Source organism: Carassius gibelio, chromosome B11, assembly GCF_023724105.1.
Source record: "Carassius gibelio isolate Cgi1373 ecotype wild population from Czech Republic chromosome B11, carGib1.2-hapl.c, whole genome shotgun sequence".
Lineage (NCBI taxonomy): Eukaryota > Metazoa > Chordata > Actinopteri > Cypriniformes > Cyprinidae > Carassius > Carassius gibelio.
In genome coordinates, this window is record NC_068406.1 from 21,667,800 (window position 1) to 21,683,724 (window position 15,925).

At 37.2% G+C, this 15,925-nt stretch overlaps 1 protein-coding gene across 1 annotated transcript in view; it reads right to left on the reverse strand.

The window, feature by feature from the left end:
• Window positions 1-14,873, reverse strand: part of grin3bb (glutamate receptor, ionotropic, N-methyl-D-aspartate 3Bb) — a 70,112-nt gene extending 55,239 nt beyond the window's left edge. Inside the window, exon 1 of the mRNA XM_052568732.1 lies at window positions 14,415-14,873. Within this exon, the coding sequence (XP_052424692.1) occupies window positions 14,415-14,873 (459 nt within the window). The remainder of the gene's footprint in view (window positions 1-14,414) is intronic.
• Window positions 14,874-15,925: the final 1,052 nt, after the last annotated feature.

Below are 15,925 nucleotides of genomic sequence, written 5' to 3' on the forward strand. Positions count from 1 at the left end.
GAAGCTCTACATTGAAAATGAATGTGTCCAATCTGTAAATTTCTTTTTATGAAATACAATTTAAAATAACTTATTCCAGGAAAGCTGAATTTTTTCAGACATTACTCCAGTCTTCAGTGTCACATAATCTTTAAGAAATCACTCTAATATGCTGATTTAGTGAAAAAAACAACCAAGATTATTATTAATGTTGAAAAGAAATGTGTTGTTTTATGTTTTGGAAACAATGATGCATTTTAAAAGAACTATACTGATTAGAAAGATCAAAAGAACAGCATTTATTTTAAATAACATTTTTATTTTTCTGCATAACTACAAACATATTTGTGTTTTCTAGCATTTTTCATTCCCCCAGGAAACTTTGCGTTTGGTTGCAAAAGCACTGAAATATAGTTTTTCTTCCCACCTCACATTATTATTTCCATCACCAGTTTCTCACAGAAGTTTTCTGACACTTTGGGAGTCAGCCAATGTAAGTTTTTTTGAGGGAGTGCAAAAGTTATATTTTATATTTTATAGAATTGTATAGCTTTATTAGTTACATGCATCATTATCCCACAAATGCTGTTGTGGAAGCTTAACTTGCATCTAACCTGCACTGTTGCAGTGCTGAAAATAAAGTGTTATTTTAGTGCCACCTATGATATAACAGTTGCATTTTCTAATTCATCATACATCAAATTTCTAAGGGGGTCCTTGTTCGATGTATAGCTTTGCCTGGTGTTAAATCCACCCCTGCTGCTACATCGGTCAGTGAGAAGTGGCTGGTTTGAAATGCTCGTCACAAGCATCTGTCCTCAGCCTCTTTATCCTGACAGTCTATTACAGCAACTGGGTCAGAGCTGTCCCAGTTTAGCAAAGCCTCTGTCAAGACCCCTGGCAGTCGACAGCCGAAGGCACGCGAGTGACCCAGACATCGACGCATCAGAAAAGAAGCTCAGATGGGGCGATTTTCAGAAAATGGTGGTCACGACCCAAACAGCAGGAGCACAACATGACACAGAATTGGCTAATATCAGAGTGCTGTGTTGGGAGACGAGGCTTTGGCAGGCTCCTCTGCCCTGCTAGAATCCAACCAGGCTCTCGCCTGCCAAAAGATAGTTTGCAGTCATAGTGAAAAACAAAGGATTAGTTTTAAAGGAGGGAAAAAAATGCAGAGCCCCTCTCACGCTTCAACCTGCCAAAGCATACTCAGCAGAACTCATTCACAGAGAGAGCAAGAAGAGTAGATGAAGAAGAAACGCAATCAGTGAGTAATGGAGTAGATGAACAGAGAAGAAGAGGATACGAGGAATAAGAAAAGGCTCAAAACAGAGAAACTAAAAAAAAAAATTACAAATGAAAAAATGCAAAGCAGTTGTAGCTTGTGGTTACAGATTAAGGATTAATATTGGGGTTTGATCCTTAAAAAAGAACCGCCATCTTTTTCATACATTCTTCTCCTTCTTTTAAATCAGTTTAGTTCAAAATAAATAAATAAACATATTTTTTAAATAAAACTGTTCTCTGAGGTTCACTTATTATGTTATTAAGGTTTTTACATAGAAATACATATTTTGTATTTTTGTGTAAAATACTACTGCTATGATTGGCTAACAGTTGTGTATGTGTGCCAGTCTTCAAAGATGGATGCTCCTGTGATTTAAGTTAAAAACACATTAATACTCATATCAAATGATCTGTTTAACAGACAAAGCAATAGTGATCACGTAATAAAAACAGTTACACTTGTGTGGTGGGACATTACTCGTCACATATTGATGTTTGGTCAGGACCCCTTGGTGTCACTTTAAGACACTCAAGGTACCCCTTTAGAGTCTTTTTTCGACGCACAGTGGTATCCTTTTAGCATCATTTTTCGGTATGCAGCATCCTCCATTGCTTTCAGTTGTTTGTCTTAATTTAATGGTATGCATGTATTTATAAAAAACATTTTAAGAATTTCATAAGGATCTAAATTTTCATTGGAGCACCTAACCCCATCCCTACCCTAAACCTACCCACTTCTGAAACATTATTAAACATGTAGCAGGCAAATAAGTACAGTCACAGGTATTTATTGCAAAAACTGACCACAAAAAAGGAGTATAAAAGTATTACAAACAACATATATGGAATAATGGCAATATTATTACCCAATATATAATTTAATCATGATGATTAAATTCCCAGTATCTTTCATGTTGCAATACTGACGCCATGGGTTTCTTATTTAAAGCATGCAGTGGAGGACCCTGAATGTCGAAAAATGATGCTAAAGGGTCCTGACCAAGCTTGTGAGGAATTATGAATGACAATGTGTCGATATAGTTGGCACAGAATTGTCTTTTAGTTTCAATATTTCTGAAAATCCGGTCTTGAATTGTGACTTGTTTGTGAACAAATCGGTGGTAAAATATAGTGAACAAAGGACCAAGTTCCTACTGACGCAGTCTGGAACTAAATAAAGTTAATTCACTCTTTCCTGATGTTGGGATCAGAATAAAGGCAATGCAAAGAGTGTTTATTTTTTCACAGCTTGGCACTGCACAGCATCTTGTTTTCTTCAGAGCCTTCTTTTGGTTTCTCTCATTGTTTACACTACATGCACGAATCGGTGGGCGGGGCTAAACAGGCAGTGATGTAGAAGCAGGCGTTGATCTTCTTAGCCGCACTTATGTTATGTTATGTTATGTTATGTTATGTTATATCAAGTGACACATTCCAGAAGCTGTTGTTTTGGCAGAATGGCTTCAATATAAGCTATTTTAGGAATAACGAGTTCTGAACTTAAATGATGTTTTTATAACATAATAACCTCTTATATCTCAAAAGATTTTGATTTCTCAGTTCATGACCCTTTTAAATCACTGGCAGGGAAAGAGTTAAAGTCAATAGGGTCCAATGTTGTTTTGACTTGTAAGGACTTCAAAATATCTTTTGGGTGAAAGTCCCATTTTGGAACAACGTGTGGGTGAGTAAATGATGACAGAATGTTCCTTTCTGGGTGAATTCATTTAGAATAAGTAAACGTTTATTTCAAGTATATATTATGTATTCACTTGTGTGAGTTTCTTGCTTTTTTTCTAATTTTTACTCAGTTACAAGAATTCAAGTTACTAGCCCTTCCAAGTATTGTAAATCATTGCTTCAATTAAAGGCTAAATAGCTATCACTGACAAACATTTACTCTGTCATGGCCAGACACTTCGAATTGATTCCGAGCAAAAAGAAGCATTGTGGTGGATAGATGTTTCTCTTGCTCTTGGGTCTTTTAGGGATATTATCAAGAATAAGTATTGAGCTTGTAGATAGCGGTGGGTAAGCAGCCAAATTACAGACTTTTTTTTTCTCTCATTTAGCACATAGGTAGTATATCATGGTAATTACAAACCAATTTAACGACTGAAGTGAAGCCAATTTAAACCCCAAGAAATGTCAAGTCAGCTGTGAGCAGGTAAGAAACCAACATATTACAAAAAAATAAAAAAAAAAAAAAATAAAAAAATTGGAAATGAAAGAAGCTCTTAAAGGAATATTCAGTTCAAGTTAAGCTCAATAGCATTTGTTGGATGTTGATTAGCACAATATATGTATATATATATATATCTATATATATATCTATATATATAGATATATATATAGATATATAGTATTTTTCTTAATGAAAAAAGGCACAATTAGGTCGTTAAAATGGGTCAAATCAGAAATGTTTGTGTGAAAAATAACCACTTACTGTACTAAAGATCTCTCCATTGCATGACAATGAAATGTCTTAAGCCCAAAATCAACTATACAAATCACAAGAACTTCAAAACTTAAAAGCTTTACCATCACTTCATGTTAAAGAATTGAATTTAATTAAAATTCTAAGCTTCAGATTTCTGTTTTCATTTCTACAAAAAATAATTCATTTTTGTCTGAATGCTTTTGATTGAGTGAGACTAAAACCATCTTTTGTGCATCAAACTGTCCTATAATTAAGGCATAAAAATTCTACTAACAGAAATAATGTATTTTTTTCTTCACTTTCTTTAGTGTCTATTGTGCAAAATTTGTATTTTGTTATATGAGAATGTAAAATCAGGTTTTGCATCTTGTAATAATTGAATAACTGATTTACTTCCGTTTTAAGTGTCTCGCCTTGATTTTTGCACCTTTACAATAAAACGAAGACGAGGTTTTTGTGGTAATCAACAAAAGTGAACAACTGCTGTCAGTAGCTGTCAGTGACATTTTCGTCCATATTATGATGTACATCCAATTAACAAACAAAAATGTATGATGGTTCTATCCATCAATTGTGGGTTGTATTTTGAGATGTGGCCAATGCAATCAAAAATAAATGCAAGCTTGCAGTCAACTGTTGAAAAGGAACAGCTTTAAGGCTTGAGCTGAGAAGATGACATACATCACCAGAGAGAAGTCTGTCATTTCAGGGTTCATTTATACAACACTGACATACTAAAAACAGAAACCTTCTTCCCTACAGATGAAAAATTATCCCTATTCCCACGGATCCGAAAGTTAAGCCAAACATTTGACAAGCATATGCTCTAACAAAGATTCATGCTAATTCTAACATGTGTTAGGGGAGTTAAAGGAAATCACTGTTAAACTGGCCCTTTGGGTTCCTTCATAGTGCCAGTATTTGGTTAGTACAGGCTAGAACATTCCCACAGAGGCCCGACTGTCACTTCCAAATGTCAGGGGTGAAAATCTCCCGGAGAAGTCTTGTACCCAGGAGGCAATGCTGCCTATCACTGTCTCACACCTGTGCACTGTTATAACTTATCTCTCTACGCCTCTACAGCCTTCTTTTCAGGGACTCCTTCAATTTTTTACTTATCAAGTCACTGCTCATCAACTCTGCCTCGCTCTGACACAGCGAGCGGTCGCCACAGATCCAGACAGCAGACAGAGCATCAGGTAGAGGGGAATTACTAGCCACTATGGTGTGAGGATGTCAAGGGCACGCTCTGGGACCGCTACAGCAGCACGTCTCAGGTTCTGATGTTAATGTGTTTCTATTTGATGTTGAGTATTTAATGAATGGGTGTTAATAATGGAGGTCTAATGTACTTTACTCACACACGTCATTCCAAACAATGCTTTTCTTTCTTATGTGAAACGCAATAGAGATATTTAGTAGAATATCTATGTTACAATAAAATAAACATTTGCTGTCAAGCTCCATTGACAAAGGACTTTAGTCAATTTAGTCAATCAGGACATTTACAAACTACTAGTTAACATGTAATAAAATTAAATATCTTTTAATGTCTTTGGGCACACAAATTGGGCATTAATACGGTTTAGGGTTAACAAAAGCTCAAGAAATTTTTACATTTTAAACTACAAAATGAAATACTCCAACTAAAAAATGAATGGACACTTCATAAAGCATCTAGTTCATGTCTAGCCCGGGCTACAGTGAACTTTTACTTATGTTGATTGTATTTAGGCTTCAAAATCATCAAAAGTTGTGTTCATCGTAATGAAGAACAAATCCTGTAAGAATAATAATCTTCAAAACATCACTTGGTCGCATATTTTCTGCAATAACTTAAAAGCAAATGGAAAATATTGGGTTTTGAGGGATGATAATGTACATGTTAGCCTAAAAAATATCACTGCAGTACTTAATACCTGTCTTTATATATTAAAAAGGGGTTCCTTTACAAAGAGATCATTATATTTAGTGGTCAGAAAGTTGGACTTATGTAATTAAGTCTTCTGCTGCTCAATTCATCAGCAGCCACGTACTGACGACGAAACCACATGAATCAAGAAATTCATTACATTACATGTTTCACCAGAGTCCAATTTAAGAGGGTTTTAAAAGCATGAAATAGACTTATGTTTTTCCCTGTCTGCTGCTTTTCACGTCACAGCTCATGCATTAGCCTGGAGCAAGAGATCTGTTGCTCTGCTAGTGAAGGACTGGAGACCGTTCTCAGGGTGCTATCAGTCAGTCAGATCTGTCAGGATGTCATTTTCCTGTAGCTCAAGTGTGTTCTGTCACACGGCATGTAGGTCATGTACTCCCAGGCCGGCTTGTGCCAGCCGAGCAACTCTCTTTGACGGGAATGGGAATGCTAATGCATACTCTCTCCAGGTACTTTCGACCTCCTTGATCACTCTCTTGTCGAGGTTTAGGTAAGGAGGATGGATGTAAACAGACATGAAAGCGTATAAACATCTCAGACAATAGATGGCTCTCTGAAGGATTCGTGTGTGGTGGATCAGTTCCCATGCTGAGATACAGGTAAGGTTCGCTCATTTTGCACCGAGCGCTGAGGTCATGGAGTGTGTATATCGGCCAAATTAACAGCTAGTTAAAGAGCACGCTCTCTTCAACAAACCTTATCATCCTGCCCAATAACTGGCTCCTGGATATTTTGATTAAATTCATATTGATTTTTGCGTTCCGCTGATCTCTATGTCACAAATAACTCCTGACTCTATTGCAGCATATACTGAAATTGGGGGAGTGAATTAAGAAAGATAATTCAGTTAGAACTGAGAATAAGATTGAAGCATTAAAGTTTGGTAATGTGTTGCTTGAGAGCAGCTCTCACATTGTGAAAAAACTCATCTCTGAAGCTAGCATATAAACGGTCTCCAAATATTGAAAAGCCAAAATATTATCTTAAACTGTAATTAACATGATACTTGTGTTGACCCAGAACAAGTAAGTAAAGTGGCAAAATGTCTACAAGCATTGTTGTAATTAAATCCTCATATAATATAACTTATTTAATATTAATATTAAAACAAACCTATTTTATTTGAGCTAGTTTCCAGGGCAGAAACAGGTAAAACGGGTTTACATGTATGCAAGAGGAAAAAACATGTTAGTTTTCTCCGAAAATATATTTTATTTTACCTAATTTCTAAATGATTCATAAACGACTCATGCGAAGCAGTTCAAAGAATTACTCTCTGAATCGCATACAGTGCGTGTCAGAATTGAAACGCCAATCGCCATGATAGAGAAACAGCACTGGAGACTTGCCAATACATAGAAAAGATTGTATCTATTGTAGCTTGCCAACTTGAGCCGGAGTCTGATGATGAAACGGTTGAACTGGCTGATCACAAGAGACTGATTCACAAGCACAACTGGAACAGGATGTTTCTCAGGGGTAAGTGTCAAGCGTTGACAAGTTTGTGTGATTATGAGATGTGATCAACAGAGTAAGATACACCGTCTTCTCAAAATTATGTGAACCACATATACATTTTTATTTTTTATTTAAGTTTGTGGGCAGGCAAGTTGGCGACATAACATTATCCAAATGTGTTACTTCGTGATGTAGAGCCAATTCCTGATGACTCGTTTAGGCAATATAGAGCCGATCCTTTTATTTGACAGAAAATAACTTTATCTATCATGCAACTATGCAGATAGTTTATGTTCACATTCAGCTACATAACACACTGCGTGAAAGGTCATAATCAAAAAGGCACTTTAAGAGTGAATCGAAACCACTTGTGCAATAGACTTATTTACTTTTTGTATAAAATACAACCAATCACAGAAAGCATAAGCTTTTCATTTAAATCTATTTTATGAAATGTCTTTATTCATAAACATATTTTTATGATTTTTTTTATACATATATAAAGTGTTGATTTCCAGTCTGAAAGAGTGTTTTTGGATGGAGTGGGGTTAAGATAATAAGCAAATGTAATTATTTATTTTTTTCATTTGTATAATTAACAATCTACTGATGATCTCTGATTAATATCGAACTGGAATTAATACTATTTTTAAAACAAAAGGCAAGTGACAGTTTGGGACATGATTTTCCTCTCTAGAATTTGAGAATAACATTATCCAACATAAAGATAAGCAACATTACTTTTATCTAAAAGCCTCCACAGTACAGCAATCACAGGGTCAGTCCCTCTGGACCAGCATGAAGTCAAGCGCTTTGTTCAAGGTCACAACAGTGGAAAGATTGGGATCTCAGTAATTACAGTAGCTAGGTAGCGCATGGGATTCACCTCTGCCTGGAATTGATTTTTATTTTGTATTAACAGCTCTGATTTTTATCCACCAAGTTATCAGGCAATCCACGGAGGTTATTTCATAGGCGGGGGAAGTTAAGGAAATGCAATGAATAAGACAAACCAACACAGTCTGAAGTAGTATATTTATGGATCTTACACATCAATTAAATTCAAAAAAATGTGGAAAAGCAGGAACATGCATCTTTAAGATCCACCAGCTAACAATATGTTACTTCATAAATGTTCACCTTGCGATTCTGGTGTTAAAATAAAACCTATTTCATAATAATAAATGACCACTAGATTGTATAAGATCGCTGAACATTGAATGTTTAACCAGCAATCAGCAAAAGACGGCCTTCAAAAGAAGCTGATTCTGTTAAGTGAAGTTTCTTTAACTGTTCAGCAACAAAATCTCCTTGAACTGCATACTTTTTCTTATGAAAGTACCTAGAGTCGTATGCAATTGCTGGATCAATTTTGTGCGGTTTCAGAAAAGACCTGGATTTTATGATCTATAACTTCATGGAGCAAATAATAGTCTTGAGTTCTGCCCAAGGGTGACCTTTAAAATCTCACATTTTCTGTGTCAAGCAAACTAAATGTGGGACCTTTCACACACACAGCAATGATTGGGGTAAAATATCTAGATGGTTTTGGCTTCAAAATCATTGCTGGTGTGCGGAGACGGTTTCTAATCAAACACACTCGAATACTGCCTATTTAGCAACTGCCAGTTTAACAATTCTCTTATTGTGATCAATTTTACAGTGTTGTGATAAACTGCGATTAAATAAAGTGACGTTTTATGAGCTCTGTAACAGTCAGTGGAAGCTCTTTTTATCATGTAGGTCTTTATGGCATACTTCCGCAGCATGACATCGCTACAGCTGTACAGATATAGACTCCACATAATAAAGAGCTTTGTGTTTTGGGTTTTTCTGTGCGCTGGGTCTCTCTTTCATTTTACGGCATCCCCTCTGGTAATTCCTTTACATTTCTACTGCAGATTAGAGACAAGAAAGAACATTTATTGTTTTAATTGGGCTCACTGCAAGCAGATCTGGGATGGAAGGAAAGCGAAAGACTAAAATAGTATTTTCTTGTTGCATCAAACTGTATTTTGTCGTATTAATCCTTCAGATTGCAGTGCTGTATCTAATACTAATAACAGAGATAGTTCTCCCAAAAATTTAAATTCTGTCATTACTCAGTTGTTGTCTGTTGAACACAAAATGATATATTTTGAAGAATGTGAGTAACCAAGTAGTTTCTGGTCCCCACTGACTTTGTTTGGGGGGAAAAGTACATTTAGGACCAGAAAGTGTTTGGTTACCAACATTCTTCAAAATATCTTCTTTTGTGTTCAGCAGACAAAAACTTAAGATGCCAGATAACTAATTTTTGTGTGAACAATCTTTTTAACTTCTTATCTTTCCATCACATTCTTTTAATATCTCCTCTGATCTAATAGAAACGCAGCTGAGATTACTGAAGCATTGCCCCACTGTTGTACCAAGCAGCCATGCTCTCTGTCAGAAAGTCATTGTCAACCACTATAGTAATACTGTTTCTGTTTGGGGTCAATTAAAAAGGCCTTGGGGTCTTTTGGACCTCTAACAGAAGAGTTGAAGCTTCAAAGTTGATGTGCTAGAACTGCAACCACAGAGCAAACTGTGAGGGACAAAACAATGAAAGAGAAAAAAAACTCACACTGCAACACTGCCCTGTGCACATCTCCTCATGGAGCTCAAACAATTGATGAACACAACAGGCAAAAGCCCAGCCTGCTGAAGAACACTCATTTCTCCTCAAAGAACAAGATTAGCAGATCAAGTGAAGCAGGATCCAAGCAGTTTGGAGCTCCAGAGTGTCCTGTAAGCATCACAGCAGCAGCCAGAGCACAAGCCCCATTATCACCCTGCCTTTATTTGTGCCTGAGTGATGTTGCACACTAAGAGCACCGTGAGCTTTTACACTGATTGGTATATTGCAGAAGGACAGAGACAGAGGTTTTCAGCCTACACAGTGAGATCTGTCAATGTCTGATTTTTCCAGTGTCAGCGTCATGTAATAATTAGTGGACAACATCTTTTGGAGGTATGGCTTCAGCCTCAAATAATGGCTTTGGTAAGTCTTTCCATTTAAGAAAAATGATTCAGTCTGGTCTCATTGTTTATGGCAGTGCTGCAGTCGCAGTCCTCTCTGACTAAATACAATAGTTTTGAGTAAATTACAGAGCAGAATTTTAAGTCGTCATTCGTTAAAAATTTTATCTTGGCATTTCTGAGTCTAACGCAGCACACTAAACACAGCACATCGCATCTGTGATGATGCTGGCTAGAGCCAATGAGCTTTTTATGCCATTACCATAAAAGCTGTCATAAAACTTATTGAGGTGGCAGTTTTTGAACTTGTAACAAGTACGGCTGGGTATTGAGTACAATTCCATTGTAGAACCCGGTTCCAAAGTAAGAACTGTGCATTCTATAAGACACATGCATTTCAAATTTGCTCATCAATTCCTGTGTGCATGTCTTAATACAACTTTAAAGCACTAAAGCACAAGAAGACGCGAAAAAGAAAAAAAAGTGCACCCAAAGCTGCCTCTCGTTTAGTAAAAAAAATTTTTTTTTATCTTTCACATCCACTTGTGCTTGAATGGACAAATACACACAAATTGGATCTATGCATTCAGTCTTAAAGGGACAGCAGCTTAATATTCCTTCTGATGTCTGTGCCATTAAAGGGGGGGGGGTGAAATGCTTGTTTTCACTCAATATCCTGTTAATCTTGAGTACCTATAGAGTAGTACTGCATCCTTCATAACTCCAAAAAGTCTTTAGTTTTATTATATTCATAAGAGAAAGATAGTCTGTACCGATTTTTCCCGGAAAAACACGACCGGCTGGAGGCGTGACGTGAGGGCGGAGCTAAAGAATCACTTTTGCGTTGAGAGCATTTGGAAGCTGTGACATTACCGCGAGGAAAAAACCATCATCCCAAACAAACCATGGCTAACAGTCAGTTTCAGCGTATATTTATGATCAAGAATCAGATCCAGAGGCTGAAATTTAACAAGAGCAGCATCAGCAACGACGTCTCTATGTGGTATGTACTGAAACTGTATATATTTGCTTAGCGGTTTTGGAAAATGACTAAGTTCCACTTTATGTCGTCTTTTTTTTTTTTTTTAAGCTGTACATGTGGAAAGTGCAGTTTGATGACAACATCGCATGTTGTTTACTTGATGTGCTTACGCGCCGATAGCTAAGTTAACAACACAGAGATATTTGAAGCAGTTTTACTCACCGCCTGCGGTTCCAACACACGATCGTGACCCTTTTTCGTTGGGATTGCATCATCCTTAAGAAATAAACGATATGCAAACCCGGAGTCAAACTGGGCCTTGTTTGTAAAACAAGCATCTTCGAAATGCAGGGAACAAACAAAAACACTTGCACAACTCCGTTGATGCTCTGTAAAAATAAACTCCGTCCACTGGTCCCTTAATGCTGGTTTTTTTTTTGGTAATCTGTGCAGGGTTGTCTTGCCCTGGCAACCAAAAACACACTTCTTTTGTGACTTTTCGCGACGCTCTCGCTCTGATCAGTGAATGTCTGTGCTCTCCGTGCTCTGCTATACGGGAGCGCGTGCTCTTCCGGCAGACGTGCCTTTAGGACCCATATAATGAAAAATCAGCTCCATCTAACGTCACACAGAGCTATACTCGAAAAAAAACTTTCCGAAACTTGTGACAAACTGGAAGGAGTATTTTTGGAACAAAAATACTCCTTCAAACGTACAACTTAATTTTTGAAACTTTGTCCATGTTTAGCATGGGAATCCAACTCTTTAACAGTGTAAAAAAACTCAGTATGCATGAAATAGCATCCCCCACCCACCCACCCCCCCCCCCCCCCGATTAAAGGGATACTCCAACCCAAAATGAAAATTTTGCCATTAATCACTTACCCCCATGTCATTCCAAACCTGAAAAAGTTTCATTCGTCTTCGGAACACAATTGAAGATATTTTGGATGAAAACGGGGAGGCTTGTGACTGTCCCATAGACTGCCAAGTAAATTACACTGTCAAGGTCCAGAAAAGTATGAAAAGCATTGTAAGAATAGTCCGTCTGCCATCAGTGGTTCAACTGTAACGTTATGTAGTGACAACAATACTTTTTGTAAACTAAGAAAACAAAAATAACCACTTTTTCAGCAATTCGTCTCCTGTTTCTCTCTGCATCACCATAGTGCCATTTTTTTCCAATGAGCTGAATGCAGGCAGTTTACGTTCTTTTGTGTCAGCTGAACAGAAATCACACTGAACAGAACGAAATGTTATCAATTCTCAATAAGCAGAAGAGTTAACGGTTTAGATTTGTACACATTGGTACATCTAATAAGTGTTCAAATGTAAATATTTTATATTTTAGATGCTGTCAGTATGTCAATATTGTATATTTCAGCATCTATGCAAATGTAAGTAAGAGTATGTGTTGTTGAACCACACATTTTTTAATTAGAAAGGCATACGAATACTCATGAGTTCAAGCTGAATGACTAGATGTGGAGAATTTCACTGGATTTTCACTAAACATTTGTACAGTAGTTAAGAAGCCCCTGAAGAGATTTTAATGGATAGATATTAAACAAGAAAAATGTATGCGTTTCCCCATCTGGGTGTAAGATTTAAAGTATTTTCTCCCTTTTTAATTTCTTAAAGTACCTTGTGATGTAAGCACTTTTCAGCCAGTGCTCCAAGCCAAATACACCAGTACATGAAGCTTCCCTCTGCAGCCAAGACAGGTGCAAATTATCTAATACACTCAAAAGAACTCCATAATATTTCATTAGGTATGCCAACAATTCAGCATCAAACATGACAACAAACAAATGAGAGAAATACAATTCAATTGGAAACAGCACAGCTGCTACATGCAAATGTCATTTTAACCATCTAATGTATTCCAGTCCATATCATTAACTCCAGCATTTTAGCAGAACCTCTCATTTGAGACGGATGTCTGTGAAACTGTCTCAGCGTGTGACATACCTGACTGAGTGTAATGCGATGCGGCATCTATTTCTGCTTGAGAGAACACACCTGTCAGAGAAACATTTTCTCCTATAGAGCAGGTGGATCATAACAATCCAAACACAAACCTAACACACAAGCAGAGGAGATCTGTTGTGACCTGAGGGAATGATCAGCTAGTCCACATCAAGCTGCATCTCAGAGTGAAGCCAAAATCTCCACAAAATTAATCTACATTGACATCAAAGAGAGAGAAAAAAGAACACAAAACTCTGAACCATATTATAGGCCATTTCGGATAGCACATAAATTGAGGGCATGGTAGATAATTAGTTAGATCAGGTCTTGCATAAATTGCTTGACAAGCACCTGATTTGGCGATTACACCAAGCCTGCCATCTTTGAACATTTTGTCTTGTGTCATTTTGTTAAGTGGATTTCATTTTCATTGTCAAGGATAAGCAAAAATATATAATAATCTAAAAACATGAATACATTTTTGGATTTAGCTATGCCTTCATACAAGGATAACAGGGATGACAGTAACAGGGATATGAATTCTACAGCTCATTGAATCATTATTAGCCTTGTGCTCAAGGTCATAACACTAGAAGATGTGTTTATTCTAAAAAACAATGACATACATTTTACTAAGCCATTTTTTACTAGAGGCTTATTACTAACAGGCAAAATATAAAACAAAGTGATTAAAAAAAAAAAAAAAAAAAAAGGAGAATATTGTCCTTGAAGAATTCACGTTTATCCACTAAATATAACCTATTCCAGATCATTACATTTTCAACGTTTTTTTTATAATGCAACTATTTTGTTATAACAATGCAACTAAATGCAATGCAACTAAAACGTTATAAATAAAACACTGAAAAATGTATATATTTATTTTACATGCATCTAAAAAGTGATAATGTTTCGTCGATGCAACAGTCCAGTAGAAATCTTAGTAATCTTAATGGAAAGTGTTAGAGCAGCGAACTGTTGCTATGGTTATAGTGATTTCTGCTTTGCGTCGTACAATTTGCGCATTCGGCAAAACTTTTTTGTTATTTAAACGTTGTTTGAAAACAACTTTGAAATTCATGTTCAATGTTAAAAACATACATACGGCCCCACAAAGTGCTTTGGCCACCATAAGGGTGGGAATATTTTGGAGAGGGGGTGTATTTAATAAACCTTCGCTTCCAAACAGCCCTAAACTCACACCGGTTCCTGTGCGTTCCCAGTCAACAGATGCGCGAAAGTCGCATTTGAGCATAAAACGCGTCACAGACGTAAGCTGCAAGCGTTAAAAAGTCAACAAATCAACACCAGGTTAAAATCAGGAGCAGGTCTGCTGCTTAAATGAAACGCGTTACCTGAGTTTTGAGGGGCTCTCCGTGCTCAATGATGCTTATAAAAGGAATTTCCAAAAAAGAGGACATAAATTCCATTTGCACTATTTCCTCCTGCGTCTGAGGGAAGGCGAGCACAGCCGAGACCCCCTGGACCACTATATCCTGACACACACACCTGAAGAGTGACTCGGGGTCTCCGCTCGGGGCTTCCCGAGACACCACGTCCAGGCTCAAGTTGTACGGAAGAAAGTTGTTGCCGCTGTCGGCGAGACCGCTGAGGGCGCGGTGGAGAGCCGCGCGCACCCGGACCGACTGGCGGGGAGGCAGGAGGGCACCCAGGCGCACGGTGTGTCCTATCCGCGCTAGGATGTGGCAGGGCTGCGGGTGAGAATGAGCGGGCCGGACGAGCAGGGTATGGAGAAGGAATATTTGCGATCCCAAATAAAAGTATGCCAAGAATGTGTAGAAGATGAAATTCATCCTGCTTCACTCTCAACGGTGGTGATGAGGCATTGTCAGAAGATAGCATTGCTCGCCTTGTTGTCTGCGCTTTTCTTTAACGTCCTTTGTTTTGTTTTATTTGTTTTAATTTATTTTAGTGCAGGGTAGTGTATGAGGAGTGATCTATGGAGTTACTGTGTGAATGTGATCCTCTGCTCAGGAGAGGAGGGGGTTTCTCGAGAGGCGGGGATGTCATTGCGTTCACACACAGAGAAGCGCTGGAGAGGAGTAATGCAATCATTAAGAGAACAGCGCGAGAGAGAACGACTTGAGCGGAAATACAGAAACTCTCTTATTAAAACCTCTCTTTAACCAAAGACGTATTATTATTATAAAAATTTTTTTTTACTGTTCAGTCGTCATGTTGTTCGGGGTTTCAGAAAGGAAGTCTCATATATGTAGCTGATTATAAACAAGATTCCAACTTAATTCAGGATCTTATGCTGAAGTCCTCCATACAGACATTTACTGGATGCAGCAGGTACACGCACACTTCGAAATTTCCATGCCTTTCCTTAAAGGAACAGTACGTCCAAAAAAATGAAAAGTTTAGTCATCATTGTCTTCTCCTCTGCTACAGCACTAAAATGTCAGTTTTTAAGGAAACTCGGTCTTTACAGCTTTTTTTCAGGAGTTTTGTAGATTATTATTTTAAAAATAAAGGTTCTAAATGGGTTTTAAAAACAAAACACACACACAAAACTTGGTTTCAGTGAGCAGATGCAAGAACATTCGATTTGTTTTCCTGTTTTTTGTTATTTTTTTATTTTTTTGAATAAATAATTTTTTTGTGGAATGGAAATGGTTCCATGGATGCTGAAGGCCCTTCATTGACATACTGTTATATATATAACATAAATGTATAAATGTTGTTGTGAGCTGTATGAAGATTATTCAAAATATTACAAAGTAGTTTTACACAAACATTACAACATTTAATGGAGAATATCATATAATCAAGTCTGTAATTATAGAATAAACAAGCTGACTGAGGGATGAAAACATTTAAATTAACAAAGAAAAACAACGAG